This window comes from Panthera tigris, chromosome D1 (genome assembly GCF_018350195.1).
Source record: "Panthera tigris isolate Pti1 chromosome D1, P.tigris_Pti1_mat1.1, whole genome shotgun sequence".
Classification (NCBI taxonomy): domain Eukaryota; kingdom Metazoa; phylum Chordata; class Mammalia; order Carnivora; family Felidae; genus Panthera; species Panthera tigris.
Genome location: NC_056669.1, coordinates 105,041,078 through 105,060,770, shown reverse-complemented (window position 1 = coordinate 105,060,770; position 19,693 = coordinate 105,041,078). Strand labels below are relative to the sequence as shown.

The window sequence follows — 19,693 nt, the reverse complement described above, 5'->3', positions numbered from 1 at the left end:
GGACCGCCCCCTCGGACCCGAGGTCATAGGCCGTGCGGCCGGGAAGACGTCGGGTGGAACAGCACAAGCCCTGGGTCAGAGGACACCGGAGGGGCGAGGACACTTCCCGGGGCCCCGGGGGGGTCTGAGCTGGCTGCGCTGCTCAGGCAAAGGCAGTCGGGAGGCGGGCCAGGACCCTGGACATCCGGAGAGAGGTGGCACCGGCAGGGAGGCCCCGAGCACCGGTGGTCCCAGCGTGGGCTGGGCGGGAGACGGGAACGAGGAGGACACAGGCTCCCTGACACCGGCTGACACGGGCGGCGGGGCCTGCAGGGCCGGGGAGAGCATCGCGCCCGGCGAGGACCCCGGCCCACGGACCCCAAGAGCATCTGAGGCAGAAAAGGAGGCGTGAGGCCCAGAGGCCAGGCAGCAAGGCTGGGGAGGCGGGTGTGTCACGGGCCGCATCTGTGGACCTCTGGCCCGACAGAAGTTTAGGGGCAGGAGGTGGGGGCTGGGACGGAGCACCTCTCTCTGCTCCTGGGGTTGGGGGCGGGGCGGAGAGGGGGAGGGGCCGCCTGACAAGAGGGCAGCCCCATGAGGGCGAGAAGGGAAGGGAAAGAGGAGAGGGAAAACGAGAGAAAGACCAAAAATGGGGTCTGTGGGCCAGCGTGTACCCCGGCCTCGCGGACACCCCTCGGAACAAAAGCCCACCCCCCCACCCCGTGGCCAGCACTCCCCCCTGCTCCCCCTTCCCCGCGGGCGCCCCAAAGGCTTCATTTGTGGAGGTACGCGTCCAGCCACAGCTGCCCGGACTTCTTCAGGGACCTGGGAGGAAGAAGGGACAGTCAGGGCCCAGGAGGGGCGGGATCCTCCCCCCACCCCCACCCCCACCTAGGGAGGACAAAGGGAAGGTCCTCAGCCAGCCCAGAGAGAAGCCAGGCCATCCCTAGTAAGGGAGGTGGCCTGGTGGGGACGCCCGCTCTGGCAGGGCGCAGCCCCCTTGCTGTTGTCAGTCCCCAGCTGTCAACAGCTGGTCTCGGCCCTGGGCCCCAGCACCCGTGGCCTCCCCCCTTACCTGATGATGTCCTGCAGGGCCCTCAGCAGTGGCTTCTCCTGGTACTTAATGCCGTGCTTGGCGCACAGAGACTTCACCAGCGGGGCCACCTTGTGGAAGTTGTGCCGGGGCATGGTGGGGAAGAGGCTGGGGGGAGCAGGGCCAGGGTGAGGGCTCTCCCGCTGTGCCCCCAGAGGAGCCGGCACTCGGGCGGTGGGGCCCAGCTGGGCCTCAGCTCCCCTGTCAGCAAAGGGATCGATCCCCCTGCCCTGTAGGCTTACAGGATCGAGGGAGGCCGTTGGTACAAGCTCTCGAATCACTAAGCTTGGGCCACACGTGAGGGGTGGCCGTCCCCGGTGCAGAGTGAGCCCCCCTCCCTGACCTCGGCTGCAGAGCTCGGTGCTCTGGAGGGAGCCTGGCCAGGGTGAGGGAGAGAGGTCGCCCCGAGGTGCTGCCCGAGCCCGGATGGGGCTGGTGGCCTCCTCCCTGTGCCACCCACCTTCCCCGCCGGCCCGCCTGCCCGCCCGCGCTCACTGGTGCTCGATCTGGAAGTTGAGGTGCCCGCTGAACCAGTCATTGAACAAGGACTGTTCCACGTTGCAGGTGGCAGCCAGCTGCAGAGGGGAGGGGGCGAGAGGCCAGGAGCGGAAGGGAGAATGAGGGCTTCACCTCCTCCCCCCCCCCCCCCCCCCGCCCCGAGGCCCACCCCTCCCTCTCGCACGGCCCTGCCTAGAGACCTCAGCCCTCCCAGTGGGAGGCCACAGGCAGCCCCAGGGAGGCCCCACCGGGCGCACGGGGCAGCCAAGTTCTGGAGGCCGGGAAATGGACCCGCACACGCTGTGGGGCCCCGGTGACCAGCTCCGCTGCCCTCACCTGGCTGCTGAACCAGTCACGGTAAGGCTCGCAGTCGATCTCCATGACGATGTGGTTCATCTGCGTGACCCACACAAACCAGTGGCTCTCCAGGAACCTGGAAGACAGTCCGGCTCAGCGCAGGAGCCACGGAGTCTTGCTGCCCGTGGGGCCCAGCCGTGGCAGGAACAGAGCCTCTCCCCTAGCCACAGACGACCCGGGGCGGGGGCGGGGGCGGGGGGCGAGCCACGGCCCTTGCCGAGGCGCCACATCGTGAGGCCCAGGGCAGGACGTGGGGAGCTCTGAGCCCTTCCGCACGGGACCCCCCCCCCCCCCCGTGTCAAAGCCCTGTCAAGGGCAAGCTCAGGTACCTGATGAAGTTGAGGAAAAGGACGGCCCCCAGGATGCCATAGAAAGGGCTGTAGGTGAGCAAGAAGCGAGCATAATAGCTGACGGCCCAGGCCAAGTCCTGCACAGAGAACAAGATTAGATGTGGGACAGCCGTCCCCCCGGGCGCCGCATCCTGACCACACGTGTGCCCACAGCCCCTCGCGCGCCGCACTAGGCAAAGGTGGCCTCAGGACGTGGGGCACCAGGCCCGCGGAGGATGCGATGCTTGCCCGCACAGGGCTGGTGGCCGTCTTTGTTTCCGGGGAAATGCTGAATGTGTGTGCAGCAGGAGGGGGCTGGGTGCTTTGCTTCAGGGAAAGAAACAGGGCGGGGACCAGGAGACGCCAGCCAAGGAACAGCCCCTTTCTGGTCCCGGGGATTCTGAAGGTGCATATAATGCCCCCCACAGCTGCCCTTCAGCCGTGTCCTCCCATTGGGACCCGGGATCTCCTTCCTTGCAGGACAAAGACCAGCGACACCGTCCGTCCTCCACGGAAAGGCTCTCCCAGCAGCCTCTGACTCTGCTGGTCCTCTCCACACACTTGATTCTCCTCCTGTCCCCTCTCCCGGCCCGCCCCTCGCCAAGGTGACAACAGCATCTCAAGCTTGCTTGTCTTCTGTCACTGGGCAAGTGCCTCCCTCGGCTGTCCCCACTGCTCTACCCTCCACGGCAGCCCCACGGGTAGGCCCTCTGTGGAACGGGTCCCTCTCTCTCCACTGCCTCGCTGCAACCCGACCCGAGTCCGCATGCCTCCCATCGGTCTCCTGCTTCTCCTCGTGCACCATGGCAACCAGAGCCACCTTCTCAGCCCCGAGCAGAACCTGTCTCTCCCGCAGAGCTCTGCAGGATCAGGGACCACTCTCTCTCCAGCCACCCTGACCCAGCTTATTCCCGCCCCAGGGCCTTTGCACTGTTTGCTCTCCCCCATCACTTTTCCTCTCCAGAGACTCAGCGCGGCCTCTAAGTGGGGCTGCCTGTGTGAGTCCCATCTCCACCATTGGCTCTGTATAGCTGTGGGTGACTCATCCAGCTGTGCCTCTGTGTCCTCATCTGCGGGACAGGGAGAGAACCTCCCACCAAGGTTGGACATGGGTTGACCACGTATTACAACAGTAAGTGAAGCCTACAAGTATAAGCTCTGAACGACTCCAATCCAGTCCCTGCACACTGTCACCACGGAGATCTTCCTAACACGCAACTTGGATCATGACACTGCCACCCCCAAAGCCACCACTCGCCCCGTCCCCCACTAGATAAAGGATAAACCCTAGCCTGTGGGTAGGGCGCATGGGCCCTTCGCATGCCTGCCCACCGACCTGGCCTCCTCATGCAGCCAGTCTCTCGACCTAGCTCAGGGTCTGCGTCCAGGCTGCACCCACCTGGAGGCTCCTTCTCCCCTTGTCTGCTTGGCCAACTCATCCTATATCTGACTATTGTTGTTGTCGTTGTAATGTTTATTTTTGAGAGAGACAGAGTGCAAGCAGGGCAGGGGCAGAGAGAGAGGGAGACACAGAATCTGAGGCAGGCTCCGGGCTCTGAGCTGTCAGCCCAGAGCCCAACGCGGGACTCGAACTCACGAACCGCCAGATCATGACCTGAGCTGAAGCCAAACGCTCAACCGACTGAGCCACCCAGTCCGGCTAGGCTCCTCCTTGAATGCCTCCTCTCTATCAGAGGCTGAGTTGGGTGCTAGGAGCAAAAGGAGGTCCTTCACGAGCCCCGCGTCTGGATGGAAGGTGACAGAAGCAATGGGGAGCACTGGGTGGGGTCCTGACACGATCCTCGGATTTAGGAAAGGCCTTCCTTAGGAGGCAGGTGCCTGAGCTGGGCTGGGACAAACCAGAGGGCAGCCAAGCAAAGAACTGTAGGAGACATTTGCAGAAAGGCGACGATACGAAAAAAAGCCCAGACAGGAGAGATGGTGGGGTGCGCGGGGGTGGGGAGGTGAGCGGGGGGCAGGGGCTGGGTTTATACGCAGATCTTACGTCCCATGTGCTACAGCCCAAGTGCTCGCCGTGGGGGCGGGAGACAACACCAGGTCCCGTCTGCCTTGGGACACTGACTTCTACCTCTCGGGCAACAGAAAACTCCTGAGAGGTTTACACATCGGAAGAACACAGTCCCATTTGAATCTTAAAATAGATCCCTGCCAACTGGAGATGGAGGGATTAGGTTATTTCGGTAGCTGAGACAGGAAATGATGGAGACTCGAAGCAGGGCCCCCAGTCCCAAGGAGGAGATACAGATTCCAGAACGATTTAGGAGGTGGAGGCAGGTGCATCTGAGGACTGGTTGGTCGTGAGGAATCCCGGCTGGTCCCTGCACTGGTGCCATCGGCTGAGCAGGAAAGGCAGAGGGGAGCAGCTGGGAGGCCAGGAGGGCACGACCTTGGGATCCAGCGAGGGGTCTTGGAGGCGGTGGGAGAAGCGAGCATTCCGAGTTCTGCTCCAACTTTTCCATCACGTTCATTTTCATCTCTTGTGTGTGTTCGTGGTACAGTAGAAAGTATGTGTATATTGGGGCTGCCTGGGTGGCTCAGTCCATTAAGCGTCCGACTTCGGCTCAGGTCATGATCTCGCGGTTGGTGGGTCCGAGCCCCGCGTGGGGCTCTGTGCTGACAGCTCGGAGCCTGGGGCCTGCTTCGGAGTCTGCGTCTCCCTCTCCCTCGGCCCCTCCCCGACTAGCGCACTGTCTGTCTCTCAAAAATGAATAAACACTTTTTAAAAATTAAAAAAAAAAAAAAAGAAAGTACATGTATATGAATGAGGTGCGTGCTTCTTTCTTTTTGTGCAGAGGGACACATGACCACAGGACCACTGGTGTCAGGGGCAGGGAAGCACAGGGAGGAGAACCAGCAGAGGTAGGACGCGGACGCGGACGGAGAGAATCTCAGGAGAGAGTGGCTCGTGGCGTCGGATCCAGAACCTCCAGGATATGGTGACGGGCAACATTGCCGGAGAGTAAACACCTCTCTCCTTGAAGCTCTGACTGACAGTGTCTCAAGCCCTCCCCTCCAGGCCAGGAGTTCTCATCCTCTACACGACCGACCGCCTTTGGGGCTAAATCTCCACCGCGGGGGCCTGTCTGTCCCGTGCGCGACAGGACGTTTAGCAGCGTCCCCAGCTAGATGCCCACCAGATGCCAGTCGTACTGTCTCCCCCGAGTTGTGACCACCAAAAATGTCTCCAGATATTGCCAGCTGGCCCAGCAGAACCGCTCCTGCGGTGGACCACTGTCCCAAGCCACTGCCCCAAGCCCCTGCAGGACACATGTCTGTCCCATGCCCTGTGCAGTCATGGACCCCAGGCGTGGCCCTGGATCTTAACTGCCCTGAATCCCCAGCACCGGACCTGACCGCAGTCAGCTCCTGTTTTGTAGAAGGAGCCCGAGGCTGGAGGCCGGTCCCTCTCACCCAGCTTGAACCCGACTCCCCAGCAGGGGCAAGGGCAGGGCCCTGAGGGGTCCTATCATATTCCCCTGGTTCTGCCACCTGATCCCATTGAGGTACGTAGCCTCATTTCCTTTCCTGCTGTCCTTATCAAGTACTTTGTCCCTTGGGGAACAAGGACGGTAAAAAAAAAAAGAAATATTCAGGCAGGAGTCATCTGCCATGAAAGCTGGTTAAAATACCCCCAGTAGCTGGGGTGCCTGGGTGGCTCAGTTGGTTAAGTGTCCGACTCTTGATTTCAGCTCAGGTCATGATCTCATGGTTGGTGAGTTCAGGCCCCGCATCGGGCTCTGTGCTGACAGCACGGAGCCTGCTTGGGATTCTCTCTCTTTCTCTCTCTCTCTCTCTCTCTCTGCCCCTCCCCTGCCCCTCTCTCAAAATAAATAAATAGACTTAAAAAAAAAATACCTCCAGCAGCACCGCGAAACCCCACACGGCAGGGCTCAAGTTCCTTTTCAGCTGTGTGATCCCTTCCAGAGCCCGGGGTCCCCAGGGGAAACAGCAGTTTCCGCAGGCAGGAGGTGTGGGTTCAAATTCCCACGGTTTAACTGACCCAGAAACTCCCATCCTCCAGCCTGTGCCATTTAACTCATAAACCAGGGTAAAACATAATGTAGGTGGCCGTGCTGAACTGTTCCTGGAACACGGTAAGTACTGATGAAACGCTCGCTTCCGGAAAAATATCATGTCCCAGAAGCGGGTGGTACGGGTTCTGCCAACACAGGGCTGGCAGAGACTTCCAGAATCTACTGCCTCCCGGACCACCCCAACGCCTCCTGGGTCCCAGCCCTGGACCTTAGCAGAATCAACAGGCATGGCCCCTGTCCCACAATTTCAACGAGAGAGGTTAAGGCAAAGTACTCGGAAGCCGTTCAAATGCTATAGAAACAGGAGGTAGTATTTGAGAGAGACTGGGGGCTGATGTAAAGGGAGAGCACAGGGCCTGGGTTCTAGTGCCAGACCCCCCCCCCCCCCCCCCCCCCGCTTGGTGTCATCCTGGGCAAGTCCCAAACTCTCAGAGTCTCAATATTCTCATTTATGAAACTGGGTTAAAAAAAAAAAAAAAAAAGACCAGCAATACCTACGTGCAGCTCCACTTGGCCTTCAGGGCAGGGGCCCCGTCCCAGTCCCAGGGAGCCACACTCTGCCACAGGCAAGGCTCTGCCAGTGGGGATGGCTCCATCTGGGTCATTCTATCAACCTGGTACATAGAATCACGCCTGCACTCTACGTAAAGCCAACGGCCGGGGCGTGGGCCGCGCTGGACGGCTCTCTCTGGACACAGAATCTGGAGATTCTGCCAAGCCCGATGTGACAGGCTGGATTGTGTCCCCCTAAAATGCGTACGTTGAAACCCTGCTCCCAGGGCCTCCCGTGAGCTTGTCTGGAGCTAGGGTCGCTGCAAATGTCATCAGCTAAGCTGGGGTCCACAGGGTGGGGCCTCATTCACTGTGACCGGCGTTCTTCGCCAAGGGGAATCTGGACACAGATACAGGTGCATACAGGGAAGACGATGAGAGACACCCACAGGGGACCCGGCTGTCCACAGGCCAAGGAGACTGGCCGGGACCAGGTCCTCCCTAACAGCCCTCGGAAGGATCTACATCCCCAACACCTCACCTCTGGCTGCTAGCCCCCAGAACTGCGAGAGCGACCCCTCTGTGGTGGGACACAGCTGCCACTCTGTGCTCCTTTCTTGCACGGCCGTAGCAACCGGATGCACCTGTCATCTGAGCCAGCGCCCGGCGGCTCTCCGTTCACCACGCGGAGCATGGTGTGCCCTGGCTCACGGGGTCTCGGGGCTGCACGGGAGGCAGTGGCCGGAGCGGTGGACAGGTGGCCCGAGTCTGGCTGTCATCACGTCGCCTTTGGGAACTTTCCGAGGGAGCTCTGCAAAGGTGGTGGCCTCCCACTGCCCCCACTGTGTGTGTGTGTGTGTGTGTGTGTGTGTGTGTAGGGGGGAAATGTGTGAGGCTGGGGCGCTGTGGTCTCCTCGGTTCCTGGGAGCCTCAAAGGAGGTCCTTTCCTGAGAGTGACAAGACAGCCCCCCCTCCCAAGGGGGGACAGGGCAGCCCCCTGGGCCCACCTGCCCCTGTGTGCCCCCCACACCCTTGGCCAGCTGTACCCCTTGACTCACCACCCAGTCTCTGCGTGTGATCATGGTCATGATGATCTGGTACTGGAAGTACACAGGGATGAGCAGTGGTGGCCCGACTGCGGGGAGAACAGAGGTGCTCAGAGCCTGGACGGTCCGGGGCGGGAGTCGGGCTGAGCCCTGGATGGGGGGCCCAGCCCTTCAGCTCACAGGCAGAGGTGGCGACCTGTGCCCGAGGAGCAGAGGTGGAGCAGACGCCCCCCACCCCCACCCCGCCCTCCCCTCCATCTGGGACCCCCCCCCACCCCCCCTCCCCGAGTGCAGGACCCTGGGTCTGTGCCCCATCCGTATCACGGGCCAGGTGCCGTCTGCTGGGGATGCCGTTTACTGCCGGGGCCCCTTCTGCTCTAACAGGCTTAGGGGCGATTTCTGGGTCTGAAGGGGTGTCGGGCGAGAGCGGATAGATGGCCCTTGTGGGGTGTGGTTGTGGGGTGCGCCCTGGCACTCACTCAGGAAGAAGTACTCGTGCTGGTGATTGTAAGGTAGGTATTTCAGCTTCTTCTTGCCGTACTGAGGGGAGCAGAGAGAGCATGAGCACCCATCACCCCCAGGCTCTGGCCGCCCGTGCCCCCCCCCCCGCCACCGCTCGGCGGCCACCGCCCCTCTCCTGTCAGTCTGCACCCTGGGCCCCCAAAGCTGAGCCCCTCTGGCCCTCGGGGCTCCTGGCTGCCCCGGCGAACAGTGGCCACCGTTTCCTCGGGTTCGCCCGGGCTGAGGGTGCCTACCCCAAGCTTCACCCCGTGCAGGCCTGAGCTCACCCACGCCTCTGCCAGCCCAGGAGGCTGGTGCTTCTGAGCACCTGGGTCAAATCATTGCCCAAGGCCACACGGAAAATGGGCCCAGCTGGGATCTGGCCCAAGAAAGCTGACTCGGAGTCCACATGGCAAGCCCTAAACGAATGTTTGTGGAGTGAGTGAGCAAATGAATGACTCACATGGGGACCCACAGAGGGAGCTCCTTGGACAGCCTCCACCCCTTTGAGGGCGAGAAAAGCTCTCGGGGCATCCCGGGGAGCTCCCCAGAGCCCGCCGCAGCCGGGAGAACCCAGGTAAGGGCCAGGGGAATTGTTAACAGTCACCGGGGTGGGAGCAGCTCCTTCCCTGGAGCCTCCTGCAATTTTCAAAAGCTAATCACTTTCCCCAGGAGGATGCTTTTCTGTTCAGGGTGCCGGCAGGCCAGGGAGGCCACGCCTAGCCACCTGGTCCCAGCCAGGGCACCCTGATGCCCAGACACTCCGAACGAGGAGGGCCACGCTGGGGCCTGGGCACATAGCTGCTTCGGTCGTGCTGAGCACGAGCCGGTAGGGGAGCCACTGCCCCACAGGGTCCCTGGAGCCCTTTAATTCTAGGGTCCAGTCCTCTGGAGACCGGCGCACCTCGCTCCTTGGGGACTGAGACCGTAAGGTGATGCTCAGAGAGTGGCCCCCTGCTCCTGGTGCCGATGCTGAAGGGCCACACAGGGAGGCTGGGCTTAGACCTGCACAGATCACTTAGTCTCTCTGAGCCCTGTTCGGCACCCAAATCACTGTTCGTTAAGAGGAGCCAATGAGAACATGGGCATAAATGCCAGGTGCTGGCCCCTGGGACACTGGCCCTCATCCACCCTTCCCTGGATCCATCCACCTTCAGAGGAAGGCGATCATTCCTATTTACTGCAGTCAGGAGAGGAGAGCACATTACAGATGGCGAGACCCTGGATATTGGCCATCCAATGCCCCCATCTCCAGGTGAGAGAGAGGAAAGTGACCGTCAAGCTCACAGGCAGGGCCCATGACTCTTGAAAGAAGGGGCCCTGGTGGGAAGGAAGCCCAGACTGTCCCCAGGACTGGCGTCTTGGCACCAGGGGCCCTGGTCATGACACATCTGGCTGAAGCACCACTAGAAGTGACCCCTTTGTTCCGTGTGGCCTCCTGTGCCTTGGCAAGGGTCTCGCTCATCCCCAGAAAGTGTGGCCATTTACACGAGGACGGTCACTAAGGCCAGGGCTGCGGCTGGCCTCGGAGAGGTCCCAGCCAAGGAAGCTTCAGAGGCAGCCTTCGAAGGTTCCTCAGCGGCCAGTTGACGGGTGGGGGAAGAATGCTGTGGTCCAGGGTTCCGGAGAGCCTACAGAAGGGGCCGCTGGATCCTGTTCTAACCTCCTCCTAGAAGCCAGGAAATGGGCCCACAGGCCCAGCCTGAGTCTGCAGGCTTCTCGGCCCTGGACAGGGGCCCTTCCGATCACATCTCGGCCCCACAGGTCATCCCAGGAGGTGGCCCCAGGCCCGGAGGACCCTCTCGGGCTAGTTAGACTCCACTCGGGAAGTGACCCTTAAGGCAGGCCCGCCAGGTGGGTAGACCAGAAGGTCCCCATAGAAGGACTTAGGGGTGGCACCAGGGAATTCAGCTGACGTTGCGTTTCTGTAGCAAGCCACTGTTTTCATCGCTTTCTGGTGGCCTCTGGGGAGTGACAGAGATCACATGGGCTGCCGCTCCCCCAGCTCCCACTGGCTCCCGTGGGTGCCCCACCCCCATGCTGCAGACTGTCCCACAGGCGCTGCTGGGTCCCTGGCCCCCTGCCCGGCTGTCCCTTGGGCAGCGGTGGGCCTCCCTGTCAGACCTTGTGTCCCCAGGCTTAGGGAGGCAGGGGCTCGGGATTCGGAAACAATTCAGTATTTGAGCAAATTGCTTCACACACACCCTCCCCTGCCCTGTCATGAGCTTGGGGCTCCTCACTCATCGAGGGGGGGTCTGATGGGCACATCCCAGGGCTGTTGAGGGACCAGCACATGAAGCAGATATAATGGGACTTTGGGACCACGAATGGAACCATGAACTGTCGTCACAGCTACACGTGTGGCGTGCAGTGACACAACAAAACGTCACCGCAGATCACTGCACGTTCCCATCTCGGTGACCTCAGCTGGAGCAGGGGCAGGGCCATCGGGCAGGGTAAGGCTGGCCCTCTGACAACCAGAGAGTGCACGCCCGGTCTGGCGATGTGTGCCTGACTTGCGGGCTCAGCTCATTGCCAGCATCTAGCCGTGTAGGGCACCAGGCTCAAGGGAGGCAGGCAGAGGGCGTCAGAACGTACGAAGCTGGGAGCAGGTGCCTGCTCCCTGCATCTCAACTCATCAGAGAGCTGGGGTGGCCCCACAAGCTCATTTCCTAATGTCCAGCAGGTGGTACCTTGGGCAGGTTCTGGCAGGACCCAGGAGCGCTGGCCTGGGGGCAGGACAGCCTGGGCTTGGATGCTGCTGCTGCCTTTTCTAGCTACAACCTCGAGCGAGTTATTTCAGGTCTCTTGGCCTTAGCTCTTCCATCCGTGAAATGGGCACGATGAGGGCTCCTGCCTCGTGGTTAAGCAAAGATTAAGCGATATGTCGCATGCCGTGTTCGGCCGATGCTAGGCGCACGACTCAGTCAGAGTCTGCTCTCCGCAATCCCCCCATAGTGGGTGCGGGGCCTGGAGGACCCCCACACCTCCTCTCCTCCAGGAGAATCCTTGTCACACGGAGGGAGAAAGCTCAGGTGGCAGGGCTGTCATAAGTGAGATGCAGAGAAGACAGAGGGTGCTTTCACTCAGGCCAGGTGGCCTCCTGTGGTCTAGAGGACAAAACGGTGGCACACACAGGGCTCCCTTTGACGCATTCCCGAGCTGAGGCTCCTAGGGGACAAAAGCAGGGGCAGGGGGAGCCCTGCCAGCTCTGGTGGCCTGGCTTCCCGGAGGTCCCTACCGCTTTGCCCAGGCTGGGCTGACTGTCCCGTGCCCAGCCCCTCCGCAGACCACGGGCCAGGCTTGGCTTACAGGCTGAGTGGGTGCCAGGGGCGTGTGCGGGGGACTTTTCAGCTTTGGAACAAAATGTCTGAGGAACAACAAGGGCCTTCCTTGTCCGTTCAGGGTTGGGGGAGGGGAGCTGTCACCAAGCCCAGTCCCCGCCTCTGGGAACCTGCAAACTCACAGAGAGAAATGAGCTACGTGGCCACACTGGGCATGCACAGCATGGCAAGACCCCGGTCCGTGGGCCCGAGAGGAGGGCCGTGGTTGTTCCAAGGGAGGGCTGGTCACTCGGCCCGTTCACAAAGGTCTCCCTGGAGGGGCAGGTGCAGACAGGCGGCGGGGCTGGGAGAGCATCCCCGTCCCAGATGGGCGGAAAAGGAGGATGTCGGGTGGGGAGGCACAGACACTCATGGCTTCTGAAAGCCCTCTTACAGCGCCACCGGGATAATGGCCTCACCGTTCCCCTCGGGATGCGACAGACAAATGGCTGAGCGAAGGCTGCCCCTGACATCACCGCTATTTAACTCTGTTCTGGAAGTTCCAGTAATGTCAGAAAACCCAAACCAGAAACAAGAGTGTGGAGCTATTAGAAAGAGTAAATCTTCATTATTTCCAAGGATAGAATTGTCTACCCAGGAAACTCAGAACAAGCAGCTGAAATAACTCAAATCACAAAGAGGCCTGAGGGGGGCGCCACGGTGGCTCAGTCAGTTATGCGTCCGACATTTGATTTCGGCTCAGGTCATGATCTCACGGTTTGTGGGATCCAACCACACACCGCCCCCCCCCACGCCGCGTTGGGGTCTGCGGACGACGGCACGGAGTCCGCTCGGGATTCTCTCTCCCTCTCTCTCTGCCCTTCCCCTGTTCTCTCTCTCAAAATAAAGAAATAAACATTTTTTAAAAAGCCAAAAAAAAAAAAAAAAAAACCCCACCAAAAACCCCAAAGAGGACTGAGTGGACAACCAGCTGGACCTAAGATGACAATCAAATATCAACAGCTTCCCTGAACCCTGGCGAAACCCCAATAACAAAAATGGAAAATATCCAGCATGAAATTGAACAAGAACCACCCATGAGACGTATAAAGAAAAGTCTACGAGAAATAAAAAGAGGCTTGAGCAGTCGGAGAAAGACGCCTCACTGCTGGATGGAAAGATCGAGTACGAGGACGTCAATTCTTCCCAGGAACGGAACGTCAGTCCGCTAACGAGCTTACGGTAAGTTATTAGGGGCCTAGGGTGGATGGAGGGCCGCCCAAGTCGTGCAGACGGTGTCCTGCCTGAGGCCAGACAGCCCAGCCCAGGCGCAGGGCTTGGGGGGAGCCCCCCCTACCCCGCTCCGTCGTCGCCACGTGGGAAGGGCCTTGCGCGCTGACAGGGGTGGTGCTAGAAAAAACTGGCTGACTCCAGACAACTGCGGAGGGAGGACGCCAGCCTTACGCACAGCCTCTTCGGCCAAAGTTAAAATAATTCAAAGTGAAGCCGTAAGACGCTGAAAATAATATGTACGAAGGACTTCCTTGGGGCGCCTGCCCGGCTCAGTCGGTAAAGTGTGCGACTCTTGATTTTGAGGTTGTGAGTTCAAACCCCACATGGGGTGTAGAGATTACTTAAAATCTTTTTTTTTTTTTTTGTTGAAGAACTTTCAAAGCATAAAAGAAATGAAAGGAATCTGCAGGAGGGGAAGAAATGAATACATCTTGGTACAAAAAACCAACAAAATCCTCCTGAAAGTCATAAAGAAGACCAGAAGGCAGATAACTAAGAGGCCCACCCTGCTCACCTTTCTGCGAGCCGGGCAGCCCTTTGGAGCCGGTCTGTTTATCGGGGCCTGGAGATAAGAGCCCTGGCCTCCTTGCTCTGGAGGCCAGAGGCTTTCTCAAGATCCCAAGGCCTGGGGGCGCCTGGGTGGCTCAGTGGATTAAGCTTCTGACTCGATTTTTGGCTCGGGTCATGATCTCACGGTTTGTGAGGTCGTGAGTTCTCAGAGCCTGCTTGGGACTCTCTCTCTACCCCTCCCCCACTTCCTCTCTCTCAAAATAAAGGAATAAACGTTAAAAAAAAAAAAAAAAAAAAGAGAGAGACCTTGAGACCTGGCCATCTGGGGCCAGGTGGCTGGCCCTGGGGTGTGTGGGGTGTGTGGTATGTGGGCCCGGCCTGAGACAATGTCATCAGACCCACGGTCACCAGGGTCCCTTCCAGGGCAGCAGGGTCCTGTGGACACTGGGGCACGGCTGGGTCAGGAACCCAGCAGACATCTGGCCTTTCCCTCGACACGTGGGTCAAAGCAGAGGATTTCCACAGAGCCCCCGTGGCCCCGGCTGTGGTCTCTCAAATGCTACCGGCCATCCGATAACCAGATCCCCGAACCTTCCCTCCCCAGCACCTGCCCCAAAGCTGGCGTTCCAGAAGTGTCTACGGAGACGAGATGTTGAAAGAGGTTTCCCTGGCCACCACACGGAGAGGAAAGAAGGCTTCCTGCCAGCAGAGCTGGTGAGACTGGATTTGTGTTGTTAGGGACACAGAGAGCATCTGGCAGGACAGCCGACGACTCTACCACATGAAGCCTCAGGGAGAAAGGGAAGCCTTTGTCCTCACTCATCGAGGCCCCAAGTTCGTCGGCCCCACTATCCGGACACCTCACATCAAAGCTAGCAAACCGTTTCCTAGAAGAAACAGGGCAAGCTTGTGCTTCAGCAGAGAATATAATCCCTGCCTGGCCAGAGAGGCTCCTCGCTTCTAAACACTGAATTTTGGCTAATTTCCTCTGCATTGACAAGGCCACGGAAAACCCATGTTTCTGCTCAGATGTTCTCTTGGGTGGAACTGAAATGGGAAAGACAGGGTAAGAGCCAGAACTGGAGGAACAGGCTCTCTCCATTCCTTGTTCCAATGCTTGGATGCCAATATCGTCGGGAACACCACAGCACCGCTGGGAATCCCAGGCCCCTCTCCTTCCTTGATGCGCCTCTCTTGACAAATGCTTACGGAGTCCCTACTCTGTGCACGGCAGCGTGACGCTTACGAGCTGTACAAGAGCAACGAAAAAATCTCCTAAACTCATCTCACCACCATATTTACAAACAGCAAAGCATATGTAGATTTTTTTTTTTTTTTTTTGTAAATTAAACCCTAGAGAAGAGAAGTTGAGAATTAGTAATGTATTTTCCTGTCTTATAAAATAGCATGGGTTATGTTATGGTATAGAAATACACCAGAGCACTGGCCAGACCCCAGCAAAGGCTGATGCACCTGGGACTCCCAGAAAGGGGTCCATGTTTGGTAAGGTGGCAAGGGGCAGGATAGAATGTCTAAGGTTGTTTACTTTGTCTTTTTTTTTTTTTTTAACTTTCTTTCTTTCCTTCTTTCTTTCTTTCTTATTATTTTAAACATTTATTTATTTTTGAGAGAGAGAGAGAGAGAGAGACAGAGAGACAGAGTGTGAGCAGGGGAGGGGCAGAGAGAGAGGGAGACACAGAATCCAAAGCAGGCTCCAGGCTCCGAGCTGTCAGCACAGAGCCCGACACGGGGCTCAAACCCACGAACTGTGAGATCATGACCTGAGCCGAAGTTGGATGTTTAACAGGCCGAGCCACCCAGGCACCCCTAAAGTTTATTTTTGAGAGTGAAAGAACGAGAGAGAGAGAGAGAGAGAGAGAGAGAACACATGCCAGCGAGTACGAGTTGGGGAGGGGCAGAGGGAAAGAGGGAGAGAGAATCCCAAGCAGGCTCTACACTGTCAGCCCGGAGCCCAACTTGGGGCTCGATCCTATGACTATGAGATCAAGATCTGAGCCGATATCAAGAGTCAGACACTTAATCAACCGAGCCACCCAGGGGCCCCAAGAATGTCTAAGTTTTAATCTTGGTTTCTAAAAAGGAAATCTGGAAGAATTTATATGCTATGTTGTCATTAGTGGTCACCCTCAGGGGTATGATCTTTGGGGCAAAGGGGGACAATAGAGGTAACAGGAGATTAGCTTTGTCACTTGGTGTATTTCTGTACCACTTAAGTGCTTGTAATGGGTAAGTTCTAGATTTATAATAAAAAAAAGGAACAAATATAAAAATAAGGCAGTGTGGTAGTGTGGAAGGGAAAGGACCTGGCTGTCAGATCTGGGGCCTCGTCCCAGACTAGCCACTAACCCATGTGATCCTGAACACACCCCCTCCTTCCGCTGAGCCTCACTTTGTCACCTATGGTGAAGCGGGTTGGCCAAGGTCCCTCCCAGCATCGAGGACTGACTCTCCAAATAAGACTTCCCTGAGCTGATCTTGGGGGACCGCGCCCGAGCCCTGGGACTGTGCCTCCCTGCGAAACCGGAATCAGGTTTCCCTTGCCCCCAGGAAGAAACAAGCCAGGAGGCATTCTCCCCCAGCCCACAGGAGGGAGAGAGGCCCCTAACACCGATAAGGAGCTGATCCGTTATTTGTACGTGAGGCCACGCCACAGAAATTCCAGCTTGAGTAATTCAGGAAAGGTTTCCACGTACGCATTAGATGCAGATGCGTTTGGATGTCTATTCAACCCGCAGGATTCCTTCCCTGGTTCCCCCTCGGGCCAAACACTTCCCACGTCGACATTGACCCTTCATCGTACCTCAACGGGCTGCCATTCGCCCAGGACAAACACATGCAGCATGTTCACATCCGGATCCTTGTGGAAGATGTTGGGCTTGGCGTGATGCTGGAAGTGACGATGGTTCCACCAGTTGGCGGAGGCACCCTGTGGGGGAAGACGGGGTGAGTGGCACAGTTGTCTGGCGGGGGGGAGGGCGGGGACCAGTTCTTAGGAGCGCCAGTGCTCAGGGCTGACTTCACCATCATACACGGGGCCTTGGGCACCCCCCGCCCCCCAAACATCAGAATGCAGTCCTGCCGGTACTAAGTCCAGAGCGCTGGGCGGCCCCAGAGGCCAGGACTTCTGGGTGGAGCCAAGCCACGCCACCCCTCCAGGCCCGTCTTCCCATCGCCTTCAGCGATGGCGGGCAAGGACAGCTAGTGCTAGGCGGGCGCCTTGGCAGGCGTGGGGTGGCCTCTGGACTCTACCAGCACCAGGTGTGAGCCTCCACCCCCCGCATCCTCTGTATGTCCCCCACTTGCCACGTTCTACAAGGAGAAACACTTCTGTTTCAGGAGACGGTAAGAAGTGGTCTCTACTCTTTGGCCCGGGATCCCACTCCGAGGCAGGTACCCAAGAGAAATGAAAACACGGCCACACAAAATTGGACACCGATGTTCCCATTATTCAAAAGAAGCCAAAAGTGGGAACAACCCAATGTCCGTCAGCCTGACGGCTGGATAAATAAAACGTGGTTGATCCGCATGGCGGGATACCGTTTGGCCACGCCACAAAAAGGTGTGAGGCACGGATATCTGCTGCAACGCGGGGGAACCTTGAGAACGTCACGGTAAGTGGGTGAAGGCAGACACAAAGGACCACGTACGTGATTCCATTTATATGAAATGTCTGGAATAGAGAATCTAGACATAGAAGGAGCCGTGGTCGCCTAGGGCTGGGGTTGGGGATGGGGGGGAGGGATGAGGGGGTTGGGAGGGGGTGGCCACGAGCTTTGAGGTTTCTTTTGGGAGTGATGAAGATGCTCCCCCAAACGACGGTTGCATAAATCTGAGCACATACCATAAGCCGTTGGCAAGAGGCAACCCGACAGCCGGATAGGCTGCTGTACCGAGGGGTGAAGTCACACCCGGGAGGCCAGAAGGCGGATTTAAGAAATGACCCCTAACAGGAACAGGTAATAGCGTCCCAGTTCTAATATGTAAATATAAAACCATGATTCCAGGAGACAAGAAGCATTATGTAAGGATGTCCCGCAAGGTCAGAAAGTTCTGGCTCACCAACTCCAGCTCTTGCCACACTTTGGAGACATGCCCATCCCCCAAAGTTGCCCTGTGGCCCACAAAAGGAAATTAAGACCTTCCTGATGATTGTCTCTTTACTGGTGAACTACTCCATGATCAATCAACTCTTTGGCCAAGGGTCCGGCCATCTGCAAAAAAGGCCTCATTGCTAAAACAAATATTTTACTTGGAAGATACTTTTGGCACACACACGACCTCTGGACACTAAGAGTCATGGGCTGGCACAGCCACCCGCAGCTGTAGCCTTTGTGGAGACCTGTGAGCAGGTGAGTCTCAAAACCCATCAGAGCCAAAAAAAAAAAAAAAAAAAAAAGAAGACAGTGAGCGAGAGTTCAGAGGACTGGAAAATCAGATAATCAGATGACACATTCGCCTTTCCAGCCAGAAGGAAGGAACCCAACTCCTGGGGAAGGTCATATGGAGAAGTCTCTGGCACAAAGAAATTGAGGAGCAAGCCATGATGTTTAGGATACACCAACCCAGCGATGTTTGTTGAATGAATAAGTAAGTGAAAGAAAGAAGGCTGAACTGTGAAACCGCCCCCCCTCCCCCGCCACCGCCACCGGGGATGACTCAGTGACCGACTGCCCGAGAGCTATCTCACTCTCTGGGCAGATCAGAGACAAAATGTTGTTTGATCTTGCTGTTCCCCTGCCGCGATTCTTTTCCATTCTTCACTAGGCAGAGCGATCCAGAGGCAAGCCCCTGACTAGGGAAGGAGAGGAAGGCACCCTAGCACACTGAGATGGGGCCCAGGAAGAGAAGCAAACCTGCAGGAGGAGGGGACTGGCTCGCTCTGCAGGCTGGGCAGGAGGGGGCCTGGCAGAGTGAGTGACAGGTGCTTTCCAGACAGAGGGAGGAGGCTGGGGGCAGGCCTTGAGGGTCGGGGAAGGGGTAGTGTGGACTGCTCCAGAAGCCAAAAGCCCTTTGGTTGAGTCGGAGACCCAGGATCGCGGCCAGTAATCCCGGGGTTGAGCTATATCTGAGCCTGAGGGAAAAGGAAAAACGTGTACCCCTGACTGTAACGAAGCAAGCAAATGCATCAACAAGAGTTTCTGAATCTACTTTTGGTTTGCCTCACTTTCTTCTTTTTTTTTCATTTTTTATTTTTTTAATTTATTATTATTTGTTTAATGTTTATTATTTTTGAGAAGGAGAGAGACCAGAGAGCAAGCAGGGAAGGGGCAGAGAGAGAGGGAGACACAGAATCGGAAGCAGGCTCCAGGCGCTGAGCTCTCAGCATAGAGCAGGGTGCGGGGCTCAAACTCACAGACCGCGAGATCATGACATGAGCTGTAGTCGGGCACCCAACCGACTGAGCCACCTAGGCGCCCCTTTATTTTTCATTTTTTTAAAATGTTTATTTATTTTTGAGAGAGAGAGACAGGGAGACAGAGCGCGAGCAGGGGAGGGGCAGAGAGAGAGGGAGACACAGAACTTGAAGCAGGCCCTGGGCTCCGAGCCATCAGCACAGAGCCCGACGCGGGGCTCGAACTCATGGACCGCGAGATCATGACCTGAGCCAAAATCAAGAGTCAGACGCTTAGCCGACTTGAGCCACCCAGGTGCCGCCCCACATCTTTCCTCCCTTTTGTCTCAGGTTCCAATATGGCTCAGCACAGCCCTGACCTTTCTTTAAAATGCTGCTATTTTGTTCACGGGCAAGTTTTTTGCATTAATTTCGTTTTTTTAAAGAACACATTCAAATGTCGATTACTGAGTCTTTTGGTGTCCCCCGAAATTGTGTGCACGAGGCAAGTGCCTCCCTCGCCTTAACCCTAGTCCTGGTGGCCCAAGATGATGTACTGAAAAGGCTGTCGGTTTTCTGGTTTCCATCTCCAGATGCAGAGTACCGATTAAAGGGTTTTAAACAGGGGTGCCTGGGTGGCTCAGTCGGTTGAGTGTCTGACTTCAGCTCAGCCCAAGATCTCGTGGCCTGTGGCTTTGAGCCCCGTGTCGGGCTCTGTGCCAACAGCTCAGAGCCCGGAGCCTGCTTCGGATTCTGTCTCTCCCTCTCTCTCTGCCCGTCCCCGACTCACGCTCTGTCACTCAAAAATAAACATTAAAAAAAAATTTTTTTTTTAAATAACAAATAAAGGGTTTTCAACAGAGGCGTGATGGCTCAGAACTCTTGTCCACTGGAAGTGACAGGGCTGAAGGAGAGGGGGCCCTC

General features: G+C 57.6%; 1 protein-coding gene across 1 annotated transcript in view; it reads right to left on the bottom strand.

Moving 5' to 3' along the window:
- Positions 1–709: 709 nt before the first annotated feature.
- The window catches only part of FADS2 (fatty acid desaturase 2), a 31,894-nt gene continuing 12,910 nt past the window's right edge, over positions 710–19,693 (bottom strand). Inside the window, exons 5-12 of the mRNA XM_042959591.1 lie at positions 16,238–16,363; positions 8,329–8,389; positions 7,862–7,938; positions 2,257–2,354; positions 1,907–2,003; positions 1,568–1,647; positions 1,055–1,180; positions 710–804 (exon numbers count right to left, since the gene is read on the bottom strand). Coding sequence (XP_042815525.1) covers positions 753–804; positions 1,055–1,180; positions 1,568–1,647; positions 1,907–2,003; positions 2,257–2,354; positions 7,862–7,938; positions 8,329–8,389; positions 16,238–16,363 — 717 coding nt within the window. The 3' untranslated portion in view covers positions 710–752. The remainder of the gene's footprint in view (positions 805–1,054; positions 1,181–1,567; positions 1,648–1,906; positions 2,004–2,256; positions 2,355–7,861; positions 7,939–8,328; positions 8,390–16,237; positions 16,364–19,693) is intronic.